Source organism: Bolinopsis microptera, chromosome 8, assembly GCF_026151205.1.
Source record: "Bolinopsis microptera isolate Bmic1 chromosome 8, MBARI_Bmic_1.0, whole genome shotgun sequence".
In the NCBI taxonomy this organism is placed as follows: domain Eukaryota; kingdom Metazoa; phylum Ctenophora; class Tentaculata; order Lobata; family Bolinopsidae; genus Bolinopsis; species Bolinopsis microptera.
The window spans coordinates 10,956,502-10,982,799 of record NC_087079.1 but is presented as its reverse complement, the minus strand read 5'-3'; the positions used below and the strand labels follow the sequence as shown (position 1 = coordinate 10,982,799).

The 26,298-nt window shown below is 37.6% G+C and overlaps 2 protein-coding genes across 2 annotated transcripts in view; one reads left to right on the top strand and one right to left on the bottom strand.

The window, feature by feature from the left end:
- Nucleotides 1–26,298, top strand: part of LOC134819637 (Golgi-specific brefeldin A-resistance guanine nucleotide exchange factor 1-like) — a 391,238-nt gene that overhangs the window by 306,850 nt on the left and 58,090 nt on the right. The window contains exon 3 of the mRNA XM_063829683.1: nt 23,794–23,911. Coding sequence (XP_063685753.1) covers nt 23,794–23,911 — 118 coding nt within the window. The remainder of the gene's footprint in view (nt 1–23,793; nt 23,912–26,298) is intronic.
- Nucleotides 5,423–7,426, bottom strand: LOC134819786 (probable G-protein coupled receptor 45). Its single transcript, XM_063829927.1, has one exon. The coding sequence runs from the start codon at nt 7,379–7,381 to the stop codon at nt 6,278–6,280; it is 1,104 nt and encodes a 367-aa protein (XP_063685997.1). The 5' UTR covers nt 7,382–7,426; the 3' UTR covers nt 5,423–6,277.

Sequence of the window (26,298 nt, the reverse complement as noted above, 5' to 3'; positions counted from 1 at the left end):
CTACCGTCTGGAAGTATGCTAGTGGGCTGTGTCCTGATAGTAGCCATGTTAGCCATCTGATGTGAGTACCTGTGATGTTAATTTTCTTGTACCTGTTTTTGTTGAGGAAAAATGTTAGTGGGGAACGGTGTTACAATGCAAACGGTGGTACAATGCAAGGGTCCTGAAAGTAGAGAAAGGAAGCTTCATGCCGTTAGTTTTTTCAACGTCTGGTGGAATGGGTGTTGAAGCTGAAAGACTAGTAAAGAAGCTGGCTAGTAAGATGGAATACCACACAGGGCAGAGGTACTCAGATGCTGTGGGATACATTAGGAAGCGCCTTCGTTTCGAAATCTTAAGAACGACGGTAATTTCTCTCCGGGGAGACAGAGGGGCGAGAAAGAACTTTGTCAATAGATTTGAACTTGGACCGCAAGGCCAAGGGTGATTTTCAAAATATTGAGTTTTTGAAGGGTTATTTTTATATAGGGTCATTGTGACATTATGTGTATACTGTTTGAAACATTTTATACACGCGATTTAGCATCAGGAACACCACCACTAAATATGACCAAGATACATGAATTCCATGGTTATATCTACAAACATAAGCCTCACATCATTATTCTAAACGAGACATGGCTGAAAAATTCCATTCTCAGTAATGAGGTGCTCCCTGACAAATACAAAGTATTTAGGCTTGACCGATCCTTAAGATCGCATCCAGTGGATGCAACCCAGCCCAAGAAATTCAGAAAAAACGGTGGTGGTGTTCTGATTGCCCATAGAACAGACATTGATATCTCGAGTCTAAAGTTCTCTAAAGTTAGTGTTCAAGCTGAATTATTATCCATCATAATTAAGACTCAGTGTGGAAGAAACTTTTGTATATCAACATTTTATAGAGTAGGAACGCTTGGCTTAGATAATTTTGAATCTTTCAAGAAACATTTTGTTACTTTAGCATCTGCCAGAAAATTGCAAAGGCACATTCTGGTAGGTGACTTTAATTTGGCTTCGATTTCCTGGCCAGATGGTCAGTCATCTTGCCAGTTACATTCTAGCTTTGTAAATTTTCTCACTGATGACCTCGGACATACAGTGCAACTTATTAGCTCCCCTACTCACAAGTCAGGCAACACCTTAGATCTTGTGTTCACTAACATTCAAAACCTTATTAAGAATGTTAAAGTTTTAGATCAAAACGAAATGTGTATGTCCGACCACTATTGTATCACATTTGACATTGATATTAAGACCAAGTATATTAAGCAGCCTAAAAGAAAGATCTTTAATTATAGTAAAGGTAATTTTAGGGGCCTGAATTCTGAGTTATTTAGCATCGATTGGGATAGTATATTTGAGTGTAATGATCCTTATCTTGCCTGGAGTCGATTCAGAGGAGTTCTCGGTGCAGCCTGTGACCGATGGATCCCTAAAAAGACCATTAAGTCTCAGTTCCAGCCCCCATGGTATGACTCCGAATGTGATCGTCTCCTACGAAATAAGGAGAAATGGAGAATAAGGCATAAGGGGAGCAACTCTGAGTCTCATAAACAAAAGTTTCGTGCATTTCGCACGAAATTTAAAAATTTGATGGACGAAAGAATGAGACTCAGTGTTGAGGATGACTCCGATGATGCTCTTATCTCCAAGAAATTCTGGACCTACGTTAAATCTAAATCAAAGTCAACCAGGATCCCTGAAACTGTCAAATATCATAATCGCTTTCGAAACAATCCATCTGATCAAGCTGCCCTTTTTAACGAATATTTTTATGAGCAGTTTTCCCAAGAGAGCGATTATGGCATTGACATAGATTTTCGTGATGATTGTTTTTCAAGTCTTGTGTTTAGTAGAGAAGATGTTCTGTTGATTCTTAAAAAGTTAAATCCTAACAAGGCCCCTGGCCCTGATGGGATTCATGGGAGAGTCCTCAAAAACTGTGCCCAAAGCCTTGCATACCCACTTAGTGTTTTATTTAACCTGTCTTTCTCGAGCGGATGCATACCCCCTGATTGGAAGCTGGCACTTGTAGTACCAGTGCACAAAAAGGGCGATAAGTCTTCGGTTGAGAACTACAGGCCTATCTCGTTAACATCTCTTGTAATGAAAGTCTTTGAAAGGTGCATAAAGACTGCATTATACGCTGCATGTTCTGATCTGTTGGATGACCGACAACACGGTTTTGTTAATGAACGTTCATGTACAACCCAAATGATACCTTTCACGGACAATCTTGCACTTGCATTGAATAACAGGTCCAGGACTGATATAATATATTTTGATTTTGCGAAAGCGTTTGATAGGTTTCGCATGACCTCATTTTAAGTAAATTAAAGAATATTTTTAATGTCGATGGACTAATGCTTAAATTTATTAAGTCCTATCTTGAGGGGCGACAACAACAAGTAGTGATAGGAGGCCAAACGTCTTCTTCTCTACCAGTTCGGTCTGGTGTCCCTCAAGGTTCTATACTTGGCCCTTTATTGTTTGTAATATTTATAAATGACATGTTCTTCTGTGTCTCTGAAGGCACCAATATCGCCCTTTATGCAGATGACACTAAAATTTGGAGGGAGATCCTTGGTTACCCTGACCATCACACAATCCAAAATGACATCAACAGATTATATGATTGGTCAGTGAGAAATCGAATGAAGTTCCACCCACAAAAGTGCAAAGCCCTCTCTGTGTCCCTGCAAAGAAACGTGCTGGATAACTTGCCATTCAATACCTTCTTTTATAAACTTTCTGGAAGTGATATTGACTTTGTGCCCTCTCAGTCAGATTTAGGAGTCGCAATAAACTCCAGGTTTAATTGGGGTGCACAATGTAAAGCGCTTGTTTCCAAAGCTACCTCTAGACTTGGACTACTTAAGAGAACATGTCATTTCACTACTGATAAAAGGCAGAAAAGATCGTTCTATTTAGCGTTAATTAGGTCTATATTTGAACATTGTTCTGTCATATGGTCCCCTCAATCTGCAACTCATCTTCAACAGTTTGTTGCTATCCAAAAGAGGGCTATTAAATGGATCAATGGTGAACCTTACTCCAGTTATAATGACGATAAACTTGCTACAGAGCAAAAGAAATTAAATACTCTCCCTGTTAAACAGAAGTTTATTTATAACGATCTTATGACCTTCTATAAAATAGTGAATAGCATAATTCCAGTTTCGCTCCCTACATATATAGTCCTATGCCGTCCAGAGGGCACCCGATACACTAGGCACAATGCTCAAATAATTGATATGTCGGATACTTCAACTTACATGAGTACCACTGTGGCCTGCTCGGATGCCTTCCGAAATAGCTTTTTTCATAGATCTATGCTGAAATGGAATAGTCTACCAGTATGTATCCGGCAGTCAGAGCGGATTTCTACTTTTAAGGCCAAACTGATCAAGTACCTCTGGGCTGCCGATACAGTCTGGCCAGATTAGCTCATCAGTCTTATGAGTCTCAGAAATTTGTTTTTGTTGGTTACAATTCTGTCCGTCCAATTTCCTATCTGCTTGTCCTTTCTTTTTCTTTATCAGTTGTGACGGAATTGTAATGAACAAAATCCTTATAATTATTTATGATATGTTTGATTTCTTGTTAATGTTTGTCATTCAAATTTGGTAGACGGCCCCAACGTTAATGTGGCTATTGCTATGTGTTGGTTCAGCCGAATTAATTATTATATAATCAAGTTTATTTTTCTCGTTAGTTGTCATCCGGCCAAACATTAAGCAACTTATATTGCAGTACCATTTATCATTTAGTATATCAAAATATGTCATTGTAATTTTGCATGGCTGAAATGTAACGCTTGATTTATATATATAATGATTAATTGAATTTTCAAAAAAAAAAAAAAAAATAATTTAAAAAATAATACAGGCCCCTGCCAAAATATAAAATCTTTTAGCGAATGCTCCATTTAATTTGAATATTCTTACGTGAAGTAATTTCATCACCAACAGGTATCAGAGTGTTGTAATTGTACAGGCCAGTGATGAACAAATGACAGCACATTATTGAACAATGAGCAAGGTATGATATTGAATGTGAACTGTTAAAAAATAGATGGAACAAACTGCATCATATCAGGTTGGTGGTAATATTGCATGCAATTTTGGTAAAATTGTCCAAAGATTATTGGAATGAAATTATTATTAGTTTGTTCAAGTCATGACTTTGTTTCCAGTCAGTGTTACATTTCATCAGCTTTGTCTTAGGTCGGGATGGAATATCTTGATGTGATAAAAACTGACTTTCAAAGAACACTCCCCGTGACCAAGGGCATCCTTGTTAGATATAAAATTAAATCTATTTTTATCGAAATTTTGCTGCTGCTGTAGAGTCTTGTTTTTTTCACATCTCCATGCCATACTGTAGCTGTAGAGTGTAGAGTCCTGTTTTTTAGCGCTGTAGAGTCTCGCATCATAGAGTTTAATGCTGTAGAGTCCAGAACCCAAGTTGCACATGATTATTAGGCCCACATGACAATCATGCCTTATTATGTCAAATATACCCCAGCATGATTTTCATGATGTTATCTGTGCAATTTTATCACCTATTAATCATGTGCGATTTATAGTTCATGAAGACATATTATTACCTTTCATTGTTTTTAGATCACTTAGGACTTAGGTCCATATTTCATAATTTATTTATTAATATTAATTATAATAACCTTTCAAACAACAGTATTGCAATCAGAATCTTGGTTTTACCTATTGTTTGATTGTTAGACAAAATGCTTCTTTAAAGATCATCCTGATGTTATGACAGATGCAGCTGCTGAAGCCAAATGTTTGAATTCTGGTGTTAATTGTGATGTGTTCCTCAAAGCCAAGTGCTAGTATTTGGGAAGTATTTGGGCCTGTAAGATGTCTTAATGTGAAAAAAATCAAGGTTGAGATGTGAAAGTGGTGGTCATTTTTTAACTCGATATCCAGATGTGCACACCTACATTAGTACATTGTACTTAGCTGTCTAAGCCACATGTCAGGACTCATTTTCAACAGCTTCCTCCTACCTCGAACTTAGATGACATAACAGTGTTCACTTGCTACAGTGGTTCCTTACCAATAGAAAAGAATAGGTTCAACTCTGACGACCTTGGAATTATCTATGATTTTTGTAAATAGTTCCTAATTCCTATCCTCTAATTATGTTGTGTAAAATTGATCCAATCTTGGTTTAAAAAATTGTAGAATCGTTTTAAGATAATCATAAGCTACTAATGCAACTGAATCAGAGATGTTCTCTGCACTGTAACAACGCAACGAGAGAGTCGATCTATCTGAACTCGTGTTTTTAGTGCTTTCAGATCGTTCACGATAATTTTTCATAATGATATTTTTAAAATTTTATCCTTTTTTAAAAATTGCTATTTTCATGTTTTGTTTTTAACTCATCAATTCAAATTTTCTGTACAATATTCTTGAGGTTATCTTTTTTATATTTTAATAGTCATTGTATCATTAGTATGATCAAAATTTCTCATTTGATTTTGATATTAATTGCATTCATGACCTTGAAGATAGTAAGGTATCATGTTCAGTTCATTTAAATTTGAATATCAAAATAAATAGGCTAACGTTTATTACAACAATTATTTAGGTTATTTTGCATTTAACCATAATGATCACAGCATAACGAATTGCAGTTAACAATAATTTAACAGCAACAACAATAAATATAATAAACATTGTTAAACGATTTTATTGCTTGACACATGATACAAATTCCTGTGCAGAAATTTCAGGATAGTGCAAAATTAAGTAAAATTAGGGAAAGTCTGTAACTACAGTATAATAACATTCAAAGCAAAAAGGTAATAAGGCTCGTAATATTAATTTAAGGTTACTGACTTCATACTACAACTGTGTATATCATTTACATTTTAAAATCATCATCTACATTTTTCTTGGACTACAGCTTAGTCAAGATGTTAAAGAGGACTGTAGTACATTACATTATGCATCACAGAATTATGTAAGTTATGCTATATAGAAATGATAACCTTAAGATATTTAAATTTATATGGGTCAAATTTATACACACAGGAAATCTTCAAGAATCACTTACAGTTATCAAACTGTAATTGGTATGCTACCTAACATAATTATCATTACACATTTTCAAATCGCTTTGGGATTCAGGTTCGCAATATAATCATCCTTTGATAGTGTATTTCGGCGGTTATAAGTAAGGAGTAGTGATAAGTCTACATGAATAGAAATCATAATCAAAAATGAGAATATCAGTGCTTAGCAATGTCTATTTAAAGACAATTAACCTAAGAAAGGGACTCAGTTTGATCATAATGTGTAACATCTCTAACGTTATCCCGAAACATACTATGAAACTTACCAACTACAAACAGTCTAAACTCCTTCATCCTGGTTACATAAATTATGGGGTTTAGCACTGCATTTGTCAGCACCATCAACACCAGACAGCTGTTCCAGCTGTAATAAAACATGAATGTGGTATTATAAAATGATGTGTAGTCAGGCGCAGTGGTCCATGTCAGAGCACTCCACACACCGTAGAGGACATAGTTGAGAAAAACGGGAATGTTGCACACAATGTAGGTTGCCGTCATAATGATAACTGTTATAGTGGCTCTCCGATGCCGCATCTGGGACTTCTTGACGCTCACTCGTCTAGAAATGTTGCTAGACAACTTCCTGGTGCCGCGGACTGCTTGGGATGACTTGTACATGCGGGAAATAGATAATACACAGCTTATACAGATAGGGATTATGGGTACTGCTAGGAGGATTATGTTGAAAAACGTGTACACAGGGTAAATACCAGCATTGTCAGCAACGTACGTTAGAATACATAGAGTGTCTCTTTTGGTGAAGTCAATCTGGGTTATGTCTGCCATGTAGAAAGTTACCTTGGCTGAGATCAGTAAAATATTGTAAATGGCCAGAGTAAAGAAGAGAAGTCTCTTGCTGAGCACTGTCATTGGTTTAACAAGAATGAGCATGCGGGAGATACTGAGCACCAGTACTAGAAACACTGAGTAGTACGGCAGCACCTCCCAAAGGAAGCCCCAGAACTTGCAGAACATGTCGTTGTGGAAGAAGATTGAATCACGTTTGCTGTCCAGGAACACCGCTATGACAGGGAAGCAGAAGATAGTGATGAGAAGGTCGACCACAGCAATGTTGGAGTAAACCCATTTGAAGTACTCCCGTGTTGACCTCGACCTCGCACTCTGTTGGGTGAAGTGGATAACAGACACGATGTTGGAAGGTATTCCGATTATCATGAGGATGATGTACGCCACTCCTATTACTACTTCCATGTGGTTACCGTACGGCTTCGGACTCAGGTAGTCTGTAGTAGCCAGCAATCCTCCATCCGTTGGGAAGGCATCTTCAGCCATAATTTACTTTGTCTTGCTATAATACCTAGGGTAGAGATTTGTAAAATTATCAATAGCCGATAGTTTGAATATTGAATTGAGATTTTCATCATTATATTATGTAGAATATATAGCTTTAAAAATAACATTAAATATACATATTTAATGTATAGCTTTTTATTGTGGGTTAAGAATGCAAAAAATAAAATGTATATTCTCCAACTAAAGACAAATCGTTTTCCTGGCGCATAATCAATCACAAAATATCCGCTAGCTAAAGACGAAGTGTTTTTATGGAGCAATGTTTGTTAAAATGACAGCGTCTGGCAAGAGGACGATTAGCACCACGTCATTCACCAGTTTATAGAAAAGGAGGCACCGACGGACAAACTTCGGCAATTTTTGACTGGGATTTGCCAAAAATCACGTTTCTCGGAGAGGGCTCCAAATTAAAATTTATGAAAAGTAATAAAAATGTCCGTTATGCATAAATAAAACCGTAAAATCTTGGCATGTAATTTAGATAGTAGACGATAACGTTTAAACATCATTAGTGCTTTGGTATCAATATGTGGCTGCAGCACCTGATATTATGATCTGTACTAATACCCAAATACTCCATCGCTCTGAAAGCAAGACCTTGTAGAAGACCTCGTCTAAATCGCGTAAAAGAGAAACGAACAACGAACAATCCCACGAGCGAAGCTTTAAAACACCTGGCTTACCAGATCGTTATGTTAAAATTGATATGAAGCACGAAACGGCATCGTTTATTTTACCGTAAATGTGTTAAAGGTGACTAAATCGACCTTGACTCTGTGTTGGAGTCGACCAGGTGGTTAAAACAAAGGAATTTAGCACAAACTGATTATCTTGGTGATATAATTCATCTCACACTCAAATTGACAAATTCGCCTTCCAAAGAAGGAAAGGGCTCAACATAAGGAATATACAATAGAAATTTGCAAACCTGTATTTTGGAATGTCATATTAAAACTGCTAGATGGGTTAACTATAAATACTAGAGGCCCCGGTTTTACCATGTATTATTAATGCTTTTCATACAAAGTTACAACAAATTCTTCGTGTTATGCACCCTGGGTTTGGACAGGATATGACCCGTTTAAAATATTTCCATCACGTTACATAATTCTCAATAAATGTAATAGATTTGTAGTGTTGTAAATAGTTGGCGAATAAACAAATATGCGTTAAAAAAAATCTAGCAGCCAGCTAGTTAAGTCACCAATTGAAACGAGACAAAGTGGTCAGACATTTTCAAGTATATTTTATTGGATATTCTGTAAATCTGCAGCGTGAACTTTGTTACTCTATTAGCGCTTATTGAAAAACGGGCTTCGACGGAATCCGTAACACTGAATAAATGAATTAACTAAAAGCTTGTATGCAATGATGTTTCCAGTAGAATAAGGTTCTAGAGCAGTAAAGCTACTGTAATTCAAAGTCTTTGATCGTATCTTCCTTAATATTCAATATTTCGCAGGAAATCAAAGTTGAATAAATAGCAGAAATGTCACCAAATACGGATTACGGAGTCTTTAATTAAATAGAGCTGAAGTAGGTATCTGGTATATCTAACATCACCAAAAAAGGACTCCTACGTTAAATGGAGCTGAAGTAGGTTAGCGCACGTAAATATGACGATAGCTGCAAACTTGATAAAATCTTATAGCTTACTGTATATAGCTTCTAGGTACCAATATTATTATAATCAATAATCTGACACGAATTACTTGAATTATTAAAGGCAGTTACTTCTGAGCCACCCTGTGGCCTGTAGTTATCTCTCTAATTTAACTCTCGACGGGGTCGGGAAGCAGTAATATTTGTAGTTAATTAATTATGACCCTAAATATGCTATCACTGCCAATTACTACATATCGTCATAAATCCATGCTGTGCAGAGCCATCAATAATTCAACATTGGATTTGATATCACCAACGAGCACATGTAGAGAGAGATATAGCTATATAAATATTAAATATGAGTATATTATCACGACCATTGTGCATTATATTGTGTGCCTAATACATAATAGGTATCAATGATAATAATAGATTATTTGTATTGATCTAAATCAATTAAGTAATTATTTAGTTCTAAACAAAGTAAACCGTTTATAATTCTGTTGATGTGACGTCACAATTTGGAATAAACCTTTTTGCACAACACAATAGAACTATAGAGAAGCATTAAACATTGTAAGATTGTACGAATGAACGAAGTAAGAGAGGGCACATATTATCCAATGCGGAGAAAGAGTCAGTAATCATCTTGATCTAACTCATGGAAAATGAAAAGCACGGTGTACAATAATATGGTGATCATTTGCCAACCACGCGGTGTTCTTCAACACTTGCAGGTTGTGGTGACACCACACAATAAAGTAGTCGTTAGGATCCCAACAAACCATTACCAATTACACCTCGTCTCAATGTGGCTCTTATCAAACAAAAAACCTCGCGAATTAACGTAGATCTGATGTGGTTCATGGGTGCAAAACGAAGTTTAGCTAGGTTATACGTGCAGATCAGACGAGTGGTAGTTAAAGGTAGGTGGGGGCAGTTTAGTGAGGTAACATAGCAACACTAACTCCAATGGTATCCTAGCAGCACATTGGTGGGGGAGGGCACTAATGAATGCGGCCAGGGAATGTTGGACCATCTGGTGGACGGCCTAAGAACTGAGACTACATCATCCAATATTATATGCAGCGGGCTAAAATGTTGCTTTGTCGCCTCCTCCCCCTGACTGCTGTCCAGTGTCCAGGGCTGGGGTGAGTTTGGCAAGTATCCGAGCTGACAGACCTATCAGAACGTAATCCTGTGTCTTACCACAGTGTCTGGTGCGTGTGTGATATGTAAATATGTGATAACCAGAGATCCGGCTCCAGATAAACGGGGGACTAAACACAACCGGGTCAATTCTTCATCACAACACTTACCAGGTTCGGGGTCGGGTTGTCTTTATAAATTGACAATACAGTGATAGATCTGACGTTAGTATCAAGGCTAATCACTGCGTTACTGCGTTACCTGGGGTTGGTTGGTTTGGGATAAGGTGGTCGGCAGGGGGTCGTTGGGCTGTCTGATGTGTATTTATAGATGATATTTAATGTCTGTGGATGGCTAGAGCTTAGAGGACATGAAATCAATTATCTGTTTTTCTGAAGACTGGAGTCTACCGGTAATGTTATATTATGATGGTTTTTGCAGATATAATTCCGGAGATCATGTCAATACAATACCGATCATGCATCAGATTTTGGTTGGAAGCAGATGTTTGGCTATTATATTGTCAAATTTGACAGGTCAATCGTTTTCATACTTCAATAGATTCTCTTGTTATTGAGTTGTTGGAGTAAATTGGACGATAAATGGTCGGTGAATGGTGCGAAAATTCAATAATCGAGGGTTAATGAAAGGCAATGTCATTGACTACTGTGTCCACAGTGCAATCCATAATTACAATATATTTAAATTTAATATACTAAAAGTCATGATCTCTCGCAAATCAAGGCAAATCAGCGACAAATCCTACCAGTAAGTACCAGGTACAGGGTTGCACCCACGTACTGAAGCTGGTCCCATACTGTGTCAGTTAGCAACAAAATCATCTCATTAATTAAATTAACGCAAGCCCGTGCAAACTAAAATCCAAATAAGGAACTTAAAACGGCAACATACAGTGTATTATGTATATCTTCGCCAAACGTTGTGATATATCACAACGTTTGGCAAAGATTATAAAAGCACGAAATAACATCATTATATCAAATTGCGTTCTATTACAGAACAAATCGATTAATCTGAATCACTAGAGTAAATCTCGGGAGCTCTGTAAACAGTGGCCAGAGCTCCTGCCCGACTATTGGCTCATCTGTACGATTTCATCTAAATTTTTTGTACAATCAAATTTCAACTCGGCTGTTTTGTTGACCACAAGCCAATTCTGTAGCAATTGCTAGGGATACCCAATAACATTGCTCAATAGCCTGCATGATGTGTATTCTACGTCCGTTTAATAGTCTAATTAAGATAACCTGCATGCGATACTGTGCCGTTATAATTGCAACCGTGGTCATTTTAGTTGGCGTATAGTTTTAACAATTGGAGTTAATCTTAGAGAAAATTGTAAACTAAAGCAAACGATCAGATAGAGTTTAAACCCAGTTCATCAACTACAAAATCTATAAATAGATTTTTAAAAGCATTAAATAAAGAATAAGCCCACTATTAAATATAATATTCTTTAGTAGACTAACTGAGCGTTAAACAGGCGCGTTAAATGGTTTACTGCAAAGACGCTGACTGATACTAAAGCTTGACGCTATTACTAAGCGAAATCGTCGTAACCCTATTCTTATATTCTATCGCCCATACCTCGATGGTAGACGGATGATACCCAGGGACTATGTAACCAGGACTCAAGACTGATAACCAAGACTAAACACTAGCCTATCAGAGCAGTGCATGCTCGTCTAGTATATCTCGATATATAAAACAAGAAATAACCAGAAAGGGTAAACATTGTGATCGATACAGTTTACCAATAAAGGACAATAACGTTGTTGACAGCCACGATGAGGATCATGATCTATTATAATGGGCATTATAAAGGAGTCTCATCGGCCGTTTAATTGCAGCGCATTTATCAAGAAGAGTTAGGCTGATATATGTAAGTGTGCTAAGGGCAACAAGTTGATAACGTGGCGATGTATTGCATTGTACCGAGCAGCTCGGTACATACCTGATTGTGGCCTGTATATATATCTGCGTGTTGTTGTTAATAACAGGAGGTTAATGAAGGAAACATGAGTGCTGGTAGTCGCTAACTATGGTAATATCCAGGGTGGGCTCACTACCACGAGGTAGTAACGAGGCAACATGTTGAGATCCACACGGGAGTTAACTAATTATTACGCTTCCTAAAGCTTTGCTTAGACAACTGGTACATCACGCTACCTCACTTCAGTCCTGGGAGGGTTGTCAGCTGGCTACCTACTCTGAGGGTAGTCAGCTGGCTACCTACTCTGAGGGTAATATCATCATTCTACTGGAACATGAAGAGTACTCAACCATAAAATGGAATGGAGACCAGGGATTGAGGATCAATTGAATAAGAGAGCCTTGATTTGATGAAATTCAATTTATCTTCCCCAACTTAAATGGAAGTAATGAGGGTTCAATGGAAGATTCTATATCAATGTGGCTTTCCGCTTTGTGACTTTACATAGTGTTATTGAAGCAACTTCGGAACATCAAACCTATTTTATCACAAAATCACATTAAGGCAATCCATTTTCGGGAAAATCAGCGGAGCTGTTCACGATTAAAAAGCATCCTCATTCCTCATGGTGGAAGTATTATAGCATGAGAAAGACAGATAATATCAAGTCTCTAGATCCGTGAAAGTTAAAAAGCGAAGAGTGTGGTAATGAACTGATGATTTGTGATAGACCGAGACGGGATCAGTTGAGGCTATTAAACTTGACGCGTTTTACCTGCAGCTATATACCCGACTAATGTCCTGGTAGAGGATGACACGATATCGTCGCTACTTCAAGAAGTGATGAGAGATAGCTCTGGGACTATAGCTTGCGATATGAATCTATCTTTTCATATTTTTTAAATCGCTGCAGGTATCTGATCGTTTGAGGTCCTGCAAAGGCTTCAACGGCTGACAGCTATTGTAACCAAAGCAATTCCGACAGGTTGCAACCTAGTAAACCCTCTTAACAAGTAAAGTGTTGGATTGTAAACTTGTAAACTTGTAAACTATTGACCGCACATTATACTGGTGTTAGAACAAATACCGTCTAACTCCTAATTTTGAGGAGCGATTCTTCAGAACTTGCTGGCTGGGCGCAACTATCAAACACAATGTGAGAAATTACAAATAAAAGTTTCGGAGTCGAAATGTGTAATCGTAATATATAATCTCTCTTGAAAGTGAACATCTAAAAGCTCAATTTACTTTATTTAAGTCATCCGAGACCGTAAGTAAACTCCAAAAAGGCTGAACGTCAGAGTTATCGTCTCCAATTGGCAATTACAGATACTCATACTGGTTCCGTCTCAAGCAGTACTCATCCTTACCAGTTACAAGTGATACAACCCTTAAAAAATAGCCAACCTTAAGGCTGTAAACACCACAATGATGTAGAATATATAAAAATGGCAACTCCTGAAATCAAAAGCACTAACGACTTAATACGAGATATTGGCCTGTTCAGTGATGAACGGAGCCAACTTCTTTGTTCTTTCAGTGACATGATCTGTAAGTTGGAGCCCTAAACCTGGAGCAGTGGAGCTATAAACGATATTTTTCCACGTCTCTGCACGTGCCTCCAGTCCATCTTACAGCCTGATCATGCCTCTGGCTTGAGCTATCATAATCTACCTTCATAGCACGTCTAAAGTCTTAAACGTTTAACAAAACATCAAAAATACAGTTTAAACTTCCGGTTGTTTTTTACCGTTAAATCCCGGCCTTTTTTACCGTTAATTATGGTTCATACCACGGTACCGCCGGCTTTAAAAGACATGTTAGCTATCAAGTGTGCTGCAAGCGATAATGTCGTTAGTCCAGTATTAGGTGGTCATGTCTGTGGGTACAGAAAACCAACATCATTGCCATTACTTATACTATCTTATTGTGGCTCATGAGGCTATCATTATATGTATAAAGGAGCAGTCGGCCCACGTGTGTACATTGTTACCCAAATCTCTGGGTAAACAGTTGTCACGTTTTTCTTGAGGTGTCCATCAAGATACTAATGGAGTTCACGGCTAAACCAGCTCGATTACTCCATATTATGGATTGGGGAATGAGAATGGAGGAAATAAATTGTATGATTATTATTATGTGTCTCCCGGCCTGTTTGTTGATAAACAGTTATTGAGACAGTTATTCACTAATCAAATTTTTCCACGCAGAAGCTTAGAAAGTGGTTGTTTACGACAGCTGTACACTAACTAAATAACAATAGATGTCTTAAACGGCAAAAGGTAAATGATTTAACGACGTCTATTTGTTTAGTTGATAATGTCTTGTTATAGTGAATCATGAGCTAAATGAAAAGCTAGTCCCTTTATATATAGATAATCGTTCTATATTCAGAGTTTTACAAATATGTAATGACTTAATGACTCATTTGAAAATTACAAGTTCGGTTTATACTCATTATCATTATTTAAAAGGGAAAATAGTTAGGTAATATATTATCATAATAATTACATGGTAAAAACGAAGCTTAAACTATTTCAAGAACATTAGCATAAATGCCAAACGGACATCATAAATGTTATTCAAAAGCAAAGCGTTGCCTTTGAAGTCCGTTGCGACTGAAAAAGGTTATTGAACTTGAAGGATACTAGAAGTTGAAGCGTCCGAATGTAGGTTATTGAAGGATACTAGACGCTTGAAGTCTGAAGAGTCCGAGTGTAGGTTATTGAAGGATACTAGACTAGAGAGACATACTCAATACTAAATAGATTTCTTGTCTATCCTCCACCGTATCGGTAATAAAAGAGCAGATCTAAAACTATGCTGATAAGTTCGTACGTTACGTACTAATGAAATTGGTTATAAAGTACGATGTATGGGTTTTCGAGGGAAGTCCGACTTTCGTGAAAAAATAATAACAGGAACACTTGAAATGGCGCTACGGGCACACCTAAACTTAAGTCGCCGCATTCATATTTCTATCATTAGAATGGTATGACTGTACGCGTACTCCTATTGAGTATAATTGCAGTTATTCAAATTAATTTATTGTCTTAAAACTTGTTTAATTCGACTTTAGCATTCACTGGCACCAAAATCGTGGTTTGAAAATTGCATACATACCTGCAGCCAATTTTACAACAATAGAAAAATAAGGTAAAAAATGGACACCATTTTTTTCGGAAAAATGTCGTACTTTAAAGTGGTTGTACGGTACGTACTAATAAAAAACTTCGTACCGTACGTACTTTAAGCCGGGTACGGTACGTACTTCTCATCTTAGAATTCTAAAAGAATGAAGTCGTTTTATTTCGCATGACTAGAGGACAGAGTTGGATCGAATAAACGAACGTACGTGGACCAATTAAATGGAACTCAAATACAAAGAGATTAAATCTAAGAACTAGACGCTTCAAGTGCCCGATAGGTATGTTGTCTATTTCTACCTATCTCAGGAACAAAAGAAAAAGGATCTAATAAAAGGATTGGGCTAATACGATAAACCAGCTGACTTGAAAGTGATTTACAAATAATGTTTGGATGGGCGTTGTCTTTGTTTCATTATTAAGCTTTTGAATAATAAAATATTGATCTGTGCTTGCTCTGCAGAATTTGAAAAGTATTTAATAAAATGTTTCGACGACAGCTTGAAGCCGTCACCAAAACTTAACCGCGCTTTTTGTCGGTGGATCTTTGATATATTTTCTTTATCAAATAAAGATAAGAATAAAAGATTAAGGGTTGTGAATATAGAGTATGATAGCTCATAGCATCAAGATTATGTTTTAATTGCAGCATTTAAAATCTAAACGATAAAATTAGAGTATGTCAGTTGTCACATATGACATACTGTTTTAAATCACATACTCAGTATGTAATTTAAAACATTCCGATGAATATCTGGCGTCAAGTTTTAGACTATAATAGACAATAGTTGAATGGCTTGGGTTTAAACAGAATTCGAATTTCTAATGCAGTAACTGTCGTGACAATGCAGCTCATTTGAATATCTTCCGTTAACCGTTTTCAGCATCTAGTCTATCATTAAACTATATATATATATATAATAACATCTATAAACAAAAGAGCACCTAAAGAGGCTCAGCAAAGTGCTGGCCTATTTACGCTTACGAAGACTCATTCGTTCAATATGTCTCAAAGTAAATAAACTCCTCCATCCTACTCTCTCTTGCTAAGTTCACTAAGTTGGTAAAATCATCTTCATTTTTCAAATAAATTTGTCTCTTAAATAGGTCCTTTTTTACAATAATATCATACAAATTAGTCCTGTGTCTACCCACTCGTCCCTTTAGTGTTTGACATCCTAGTGTAGCAAATAACAGAGACTGGTAGGCAGGCGTGTCGTTGTCACTGCGTAGAACATGACCTAGCATTGTCCACCGTGCCTTTTCCACTCTCTCGGAAAGGGGCCTGGTCTGGGTACGAGCGTAGAGGGCCTTATTAGATATTGAGCTAGGCCAATAGATGTGTAGGATGCGCTTGAGGTGCTTCCTCTGAACAACATCTACAGACTCTAGAACATGCTGAGGTACGGCCCAGCAGCAGCAGTTGTACAGGAGCACTGATACTACTAGTGAGTCGTAGAGTTTGATCTTTCTCTTCTCAGTTATTTGACTCCTCTCTGATCCCTGGCACCACAGCTTGTCAAATGACCAGAAGGCAGAGTTAGCTTTCGATTTATTCTATTAGTAACATCCTGCTCTGATCCAAGCTTTGTACCAAGAAGCGTCTCGTTTCTCCACTCCTCTTTTCCTCTTAGTTCATTACCCCACTCGTCACAGGCACCAACTTCTTCCAAATACACCCTGGTAAACTTTGTCTTTGTGTCATTGACAAAGAGACTCCATTCACTGAGAATATTCTTGGAGATCTGAAAGATATCCTGTAACTCCTCCATATCTTCACCAATCTCCTCTACATCGTCTGAATAGCCGGACTCAAGAGGCATGTGGTTATCGGCTATCGGAGGGTTGGGTCTTGAGGGGAGGACTGCTCTTATGTGCACTACAGCTCCAGCTAGATTGAGGGTAAACAATTTACCAGCTGTGCTGTCTCCTTGGGAGGCTCCTATGTTGAAAGAGAACATCTCTGAGTCAGTAGAACACACTCTGACTACTAGAGTGGTGTTAGCCATGAGGTATTGTACAAGCCTCAGGTCGTCTCTGGAGCATCCTGCAGCTTCTAGTAGTCTGATTGTTGTACCTCTGCGGATGGTATTGAAGGCAGCTGACATGTCGATACTCACTTTGTTCCATTCAAACTCCTTCTTCATTACTACAGATATGAGCATGCTCTGTGCCCAAACTAGGTCGGCACAGCTCCTGCCAGCTTTGTAGGCAGCTTGGAACGGTCCGGTGAAGTTGTCCACAGCTCTCTCTATTCTGTTTAGCACTATCAGTGACAGGATCTTTCTAGAGACATTCAGTAGGGTCAATGGTCGTATCGACTTCACTGGGCCACGAGTTTTACCAGGCTTAGCCAGTGGTGTGAGGATGCATGCTCCTATTGCTTCAATGTGAATGTTTTTCTCGAAAGACTCGTTGAACACTTTAGCTAGCTCCTCATGAAGGAGGGGGTTGTTCAGGGCTTTCATGACCTCGCCAGGAACTTTATCAATACCCACTGCTTTACCAGACTTGAGTTTACTGATGGCTCTCTCTATCTCTGCAACGGTGATGGGACTGTTAAGGCTAGATGGGGGGTCAAGGAAGGCAGGAAGGGTGGGCTCATCAGCGTCGTTGAACTCAGCTTCAAAGTACTCCTTAATACTCCTCGCTTTCTCCTCATTAGTACCTGCGATATTCCCAGCAGAGTTGTGGACGGTTAGAGCTGGTCTAACATATCCTTTGGCGAGTATCTTAGAGGCTCCAAAGTTACAAAGTATCTCCGGGCGTCGTCTGTGTTGTTTATCTCTTCGACGAGTGTGTCAGCACTGCGGTTGTTGATATCTCTGAGTCTCTTTGTGATCTTACGTCTTAGCTGGTTGATGTTGGTCTTGACATGCTTCCTGTTGGTCGGGAATTTGTTCTGCATATTCGCAATCATCAGCTGCTTGCGTTCAAGTGACAGTTCAGCGATCTCAGGATCAGTACTGAAGGATTTGTGCTTTTTTGGAGGTATAGTTCCTAGCACCTCGTCAGCAGTGTTATAGGCATCTGTTATCAGGTTGTTGAGGTCATCGTTGGGGTTGCCTGTCTTGGGTCTCATTCTTACTTTCTTCTCAAACGTACTCAGCATCTTCTTCTTAACTCCATGATCTTGTAGTCTCTTGAGGTCAAGCTTTCTGGACGTCTTGTGCTTCTTATGGACAAGGTACTTCTGGTGGAGTGTGACGCGAGCGACTACAGGCTTGTGATCTGATTTGAGTATCATTAAACTGTTAAACTAGAAATTAAGGATATAAAGGATATATTATATAATATATATTTTACTGCGTCCTAATAGTAATATGTAACATGTATTGATCTAAATATTTTTGGAAGCATACGAATAGAATTAGATCAGCTTAAATCAGTTATCATGGACTACTTTAAATCAATTCCTCAACTTAGTACGATATCTCTTTAGCAATGCGCCAAAGCATGTCAGAAACCGCCATTAAAACTATTTTACACTTCCGTTTCAAGTACCTTAGTCCAATCGATCACTCTAAAAACGGGGAATAAGTTGTAAATAAATTAGAATACAAAGATTTTTCTGTTGAATGGCAATTTGGTTCACCACCGTCAATTGCTAAAAAAAGTATAATGTCCAGTATTATAATAATGACGAATGCACGACAGACGACTATAATCCCAGTTTTAAATCAAGATTCGAAAATTAGATGTAGAATTACTTGTTTAATTGCAATTTACAGCATTTAAAATCTAAACGATAAATGAGAGTATGTCAAATACTGTTTTAAATCACATACTCAGTATGTGATTTAAAACATTCCGATGAATATCTGGCATTAAGTTTTAATCTATAGACATAGTCGAATGGCTTGGGTTTCAACGGAATTCGAATTTCTAATGCAGTAACTGTCGTGACAATGCAGCTCATTTGAATATCTTATGATTCTCAGCGTCTTCAGTATACTCTTACTGTAAACATAGTACTATTACTATTACTATTACTATCTCTTTAGCAATACGCCAAAGCAGAAACCGCTACTAGTACTACAACTATTTTACGCTTCCGTTTCAAGGACCTTAGTCCAATCGATCACCCCAAAAAAAGGGGAATAGTTGTAAATAAATATTGTCCAATATTATGATAATGACGAATGCACGACCGACGAAGACTATAATCCTACTAGTATTAAATCAAGATTCGAGAATTATATGTAGAATTACTTAGGGTTTTCCTTTTCTTGTACGCACAGCAGATAGCTAGTGGCTCTCAGCTATAATTATGACAGTAAGTTGATTTAAGTTAGAGAGTTAATAGTTTTGGTAGAAGATTAAAAGCACAGATGCCGCACTAATCTAGATTACTGAACATGATTATGGGACGTAACGGGTTTAATCGAGTACTGATACCCCGTGATGTAGTAATATCTTAATATGGCCCTGATAATCAGAAGAAGACGTCTGGTAAAATCCCTGTAAATTCTTATCTGGACATTAAAAACGCCAATCTCCTGAATTTAAGTATTTAAAAAGTGTGCGATTCCGTTAATAGCACAATGGTTGTGTTATTTATAATATTTTGGATGATAATTATGTTATCTATACCATTCAGGACTGTTAACATAAAGCCGAATGTCCGCTTGCCAGCTACAGAGAAATAAATTAAAATCGACAGAAAGCAACCAAAATGAACGATGGAAACCAGTGAATTGGACGTGACTTAAATAAAGAACAAGTCAGGACTTTTAAGAGCGAATATGGGAGGCTATTTCAGACATCTTTAGACTAGCCTTTACCGATTATGAAATTGCCGTATATTTTGTATTTTGTACTGATTCCGCCGTTTTCGGGAAAACCAGACTTAACTGTCAACTGACGAATTCGTATAACTCTCCCTTGATTATCTTTTTTATTATTGATTATCTCAATCAGACCACATTAATTGTATCAACTTTCGTAATAATTTTACTTCGATTGTTAATACTGTTGACAGTGTTATCAAGCTTTTTATTGGATGTTATTAGCCTTGTTAGGTTCCCCCATCATACGTCATACTACTGGTTCCTCCGATTCACTAAAGGAATTTATCTCACATTAGGAGTTTGTGTCTGTTTTTTCTGCCGCCCACTCAAACGTCCCTTGCATTAGGAATGATAATAAGACCAAAACATTCGTATTTCGCGAATGATTTGTCTTTGAAACCCCAAATAATGATAACATATAATATTAAGTCTAAAATATAATAACTGGGATTGAAGATAACTAAATACAGATTGACGAAATCAAACGACAGCGATATAAAATTAGCCTAAATATATTATGTAAAAAGATTGCAGGACATAGCATAAATTCCATAATAAAAATTACCGCGTAACCGAACCAAATGTCATTAAACTACAAATTTAGTTGACCCAGATTTAACCGCAGGTTTTGACACCTGCATGCGACACCATCAAAACAGCACGACATTAAAATCCAGACCCCTCATCTCTGCGCGCTTCTTTTATTGGCTGGCGGGACAGCCGCTGTGTTGTGAGTGGTCAGAATGGTTCATAACATAGTTAGCAACTAAAACAGCTGTTGTTATTACTATTTACCTAAAGTATAAAGAAGTTGTATTATGTGCATTATGCAGCCTGCTTGACCTTTCAAAAGGGACACAGGTTGGAGACCTCCTGTATTGTGGATTATAAATTGTGGCTGCTGGCTTTAGGTATTTTGTAACACCTGTTCAGTGTTGCCGTTAAAAAGTATTTGTATCACGTGATCGGGATCCCAAATTAGCCCTCCTAATCTTTAGTCCAATTCCTGATTATAGGGAATATTTTTACTGGGTATGAAGTTAGCGTTTTTTGTAGTACCTATGACATGATAAACAGTTCTCTCTAGCAGCTATGATAATCAATGAGCCAAGCGAATTTCATTTTGAAGAAAAGGCCGTTAAGAACAAACCAACTCACTGCGATTTACGATATTATTAAGACATTAAAATAAAAGCGTCAAATAGCTAAGCAAATGACCTAAAATAGTTTAGTCTTCAAGATTTATTTACTAATAATAGTACTAACTAATTTCAAAGCTTTTACTCGAACAACGGAAAAGAGTTTATTATATTTATTGTTTAGAACTTTAGAAGTAAAGTTAGAAGTAAAGTTTAGAAGTAAAGTTTAGAAGTAAAGTTTAGAAGTAAAGTTTAGAAGTAAAGTTTAGAAGTAAAGCCAACTTTTTGATTATATTTTAATTGTTATAATTACTCGATTATAGAGTTTGTTAGATAATAGCAACTTGCTGAATGCTGAACGTATTAAATAACACTACAGATACTTTCAACAATACCATTATTATGTATAAGGAGTGCCAGGATCTATTAAAGGTGCGACAAGTTCAAGACAACGGCCGTGACCCCATCTTGTGATTAATGGGGCCAAAGTGGCCAGTCTGTGGCCAGGGACCACCATTGAGCTTCAGGCTGCTACACGTGGTTCAGATATTTCTAACAATATTCGGAAAATAGGTATAATAGCTGGCTAACACAGTAACAGCCGGCTAACAGCCGGCTTACAAAACACAAGCAAAACACAAGCAAAACACAAGCAAGCGGTGGTTATTAGCTGTCTGTTAGAGGGAAGCTCTTTGCTTTTAAGAAAATCCTAATAGCACTCTAACAGCCGGCTAACAGCTGACGCTTACTTGTGTTTTCTTTAAAACTGCCATTCACGCTAGAGAACAATACACACGAACAACACACACTCCAAACATAGGAAGTGGGAACCTACCTCATTAAAATATGATAATTTACAAGATTTCATTGTCATTTCAAATTCGGTATATTATTTTGATACTTTGATGATGATGAATATGATAATAATATAATGATAATAAAATATCTGATAATAAACATATGATGCAATGAAGTATTGAACAAACCAATGTCCCCAAGCTTCATATTGTCGATTATGTAATATTCTGGGATTCCTCATACCAACACCTCATAATCAAAGGAAATAAGAAAACCAGCAACAAAACTAGCGAGAACCAAATCAGACATCAGTACTTGAACACTCACAAGTAACAACAATATAGTGCCGACTTTCTATAACCTCAAGACAACCAGCTCAAACAACTAATGTTAGCCTCCCATTATCCCTGCCACAAGTCTCTTGGTTTCTCTTCATTGGCCCAGGTGTCCGAACCGGCTACTTGTGTCCTTAGCCTTACCTGGACTAAGCGTCAAGACCGGAGCTTAAAAGTGTTAGTTCCACAACGGGGGATTGTACTTGTTAAATCATTGTGTGGTGGCTCTCGGTGGATCATGTTATCATACTAGTGGTAATGTTTAGAGGGACTGTTCTCGCTTATTTAAATCGCAGAAAACAGGTTACAGTTTACACATATTATGTTATATAAAGCGTATGAGAATAAATTCTCAAAAATTCGCAGTTCGTTACTCGTAGTTCATTACTCTCCGGACTCCGGAGACATAAGACTCGCAGTAATTTGTAACAATAAATTACTGCACCTTGTCTCATTATGCATCCACCATAACGCGCGGGCTTGAATAATATTGTTACGGCCGTTAGGACATGCCCTGCACTGGTGACAACATCTTCTGACAACCATCTTAGTATGAAGTGGCTGTAAAGTGTAAGTTCCCAACAGTAATGATGTAACGTCGAGTCAACCTGGGCGTTAGAGAAACATGTCGTCTTCAATAATCAATACCTACTTTATTGTGTTTATTAATTAATAATTCTCAGCTGTGTTTATGAATTAATAATTCTCGGCTAGGTTTATTCGGTGCGACGACAGGCATATCATGAGAAAATTCATGTGTTTAATAGGCAACAGATCAGAAACTTAACCGAGTCTATACTTTGTAAGCTTATTGAGTTATGGTCATAGAGTCATAGAATATGCAGATGTCTCAACTTCTCAGCTTCTGACAGTCGTTTATTTTTCCACCTTGACAACTGTTGTCACATTAGTAGATTGGGACGCGGATGGTTAGAAAATAAAACGTGAGCTGCTCGGTTACCTTCTTTACGACGCTACATCACGTGACGTAACAAACGTGGGTTTTTCTCTGATACACAATCTGCAACTGGAAATCACTCAAAATATCGAAAAATGGATTTATATCGGGTTATTTTATATAGTTATAGATTTAATTTTAGGTAGTTGGCCCTGATGTTAATCAATCATGTGTCAACTTATGATTGAGAACATAATCATCATTTCCCCTGATTTAGAACGTTATTCTGTTTAAAGGGATCATTTGTAATTATTACGTGAGCCGTCCTAAGGGAGGGGTTGAAAAAAGCTCTCTTTCTTCACAATAGCTATGTATAACTATAAAATAGCTATGTATAAAATGGCTTACGCAAGGGGGAACTGCGGCGTTCCATAATATGTGAACGATCCCGTATGATGTAATCATTCACCACTGTAATATTATCACATTTATCCATCATGATATTATCACATTTATCCATAATCTCTACTTATATCTACAATTGTACACTACTCGACTAACCCTTGACTGTCACTAGGATGGCTAATCCTCAGGTGGTACCCCCCACCAATGGTTTGTCCATTGTCAAGGCGGAGATGACGCTCGTAGTGGCTGCCATCAGGGCCTCCAGCAGATGGGCGGCACATACTTACCACGTGAGTACTGAGTAGTTGTAGTTAGAACTGTTATCTTCTAACTACTGAGTAGTTGTAGTTAGCACTGTTATCTTCTAACTACTGAGTAGTTGTAGTTAGAACTGTTATCTTCTAACTACTGAGTAGTTGTAGTTAGCACTGTTATCTTCTAACTACTGAGTAGTTGTAGTTAGCACTGTTATCTTCTAACTACTGAGTAGTTGTAGTTAGAACTGTTATCTTCTAACTACTGAGTAGTTGTAGTTAGCACTGTTATCTTCTAACTGGGCCTTAATTTAATTTTTTAAAGATATAATATTTATTATAATTAATTTTTTAAAGATATAACATTTATTATAATAAGTAAAAACGTTATTGAAAAACAGGAATTATTAAAAATTCAAACGTCTTCTATCCTTGTCCCCTTGGAAAATACACTGTCAAGAAAGCTGTTTGGTAACTGGTAAGGCCCAACAGTTGAATCTCCCTATAATGACAGCTTGAAATAAATGCACTTTACGTAACTGTGTGTTGTAGCTTTGTAGTAGCCACACAGTTGTACCGTTCAAATTTTAGTAACTAAGGGGACTGTAAACAGATACTCGTCGAGAAGATTCTAGAAAATTAGAAACAGTTTAGAGTAAAAATCAGTCAAGCTGAACCAAAAAGAAGTCTATCAGAAAAATGTAAATCATGGAATTATAAACAATAAACATTGAACATTCATCAACAAATAAAACATGGCCTTTCACGATGCTTGTTACCTAATACCTACTGAATCCTTTGTGTGTGCTATATTTATATCGTTTTCTTCTAATTAAGTATTGTAATATTAAACTAATTACAACACTACTTACATATTTAATTTGTTGAGTATTATTTATCGTGATGGAAATATTTGAAGCGGGTAAAAGCCAGTCCAAACCATGGCTCCTTAACACGAGGACTTCGTTTTAAATTGTGTTGAAAAGCACTAATATGTAGTTTAATAGCCCTACTTAAACAGGTCGATAATAATAATAATATATATATATTTTCGTTTTAAATTGTGTTGAAAAGCACTAATATGGGCAAGTTTCCATAAACGATATTTTATGATCGGCGCCGATAATCGCTTATTGAGCGCTTTTTCGGCGCTTTTTTTAAAAAAAACCGTTTACAATCGCTTTTTTTACGATTATAAACGGTTTAAAAAAAATCGCTTATAATCGACTATAATTGGTGTCATAATTCAAAAAAGCGCTTTTTTGAATTTAAAAGCGCTTATAAGCGCTTTTAAGCGCTTACTAGCGTCGCTGAGCGATTTGAAAGCGGTTTTCCAGTAGGATTGGCGCCAAAAACGGGTGGATAAGCGGTTGGCCGGATAAGCGATTCGTAGGCGCTTTTTTGAACCATTTATAAGCGATTATAAGCGCTTATAAATGGGGTGCAATTTAGCTGTTTGTAAAGCGCAAATAAAGCGCTTATAAGCGCTTTTAAAATTGAGTCAGGAAAACGCTATATTACATCTTATAACCGCTTATAATCGATTATAAGCGTTTTTTTAGAAATCGCTTATTACGGCTAATTCATCGCTATTTCACCGCTTTTACCGCTTTTCCTATCATCCATGGCCAGGTGAGCAGGAATTAAAAAGCGCTTATAAGCGCTTTTTCGATGCTGCCCCTAGCCTGGTCGGAACGGGGTAGTACCCGGAATTTAAAAGCGCTTATAAGCGATTTCTCAATTCCCCTTAACCTGGTTGGAACTTTCATGTGCTTTTCTGAGCAACCTGGGGTGCACCGGCAGAGTCAGGATTTAAAAGCGCTTATAGGCGCTTATGATCGCTTTTCTACCACTTTTCCTATCACCCATGGCATGGGTTGGCAAGAATTATAAAGCGCTTATAAGCGTTTTTCAATGCTGCCCCTTAGCTGGTCGGAACGGGGGAGTGCCCGAAATTTAAAAGCGCTTATAAGCGATTTCTCAATTCCCCTTAACCTGGTCGGAACTGGAGAGTGCCCACTTGCATGTGCTTTTCTGAGCAACCTGGGGTGCACCGGCAGAGTCAAGATTTAAAAGCGCTTATAGGCACTTATGATCGCTTTTCTACCGCTTTTTTTATCACCCATGGCCTGGTTGGCAAGAATTATAAAGCGCTTATAAGCGTTTTTTCAATGCTGCCCCTAACCTGTTCGGAACAGGGGTGTGCCCGGAATTAAAAAGCGCTTATAAGCGCTTTTTTAATGCTGCCACTAACCTGGTCGGAACGGGGGAGTGCCCGGAATTAAAAAGCGCTCTTAAGAGCTTTTTAAATGCTGCCCCTAACCTGGTCGGAACTGGAAATCAGAGTGCCCGCTTATAAGTGCTTTTCTGAGCAACCTGGGGTGCACCGGCAGAGTCAGGATTTAAAAGCGCTTATGATCGCT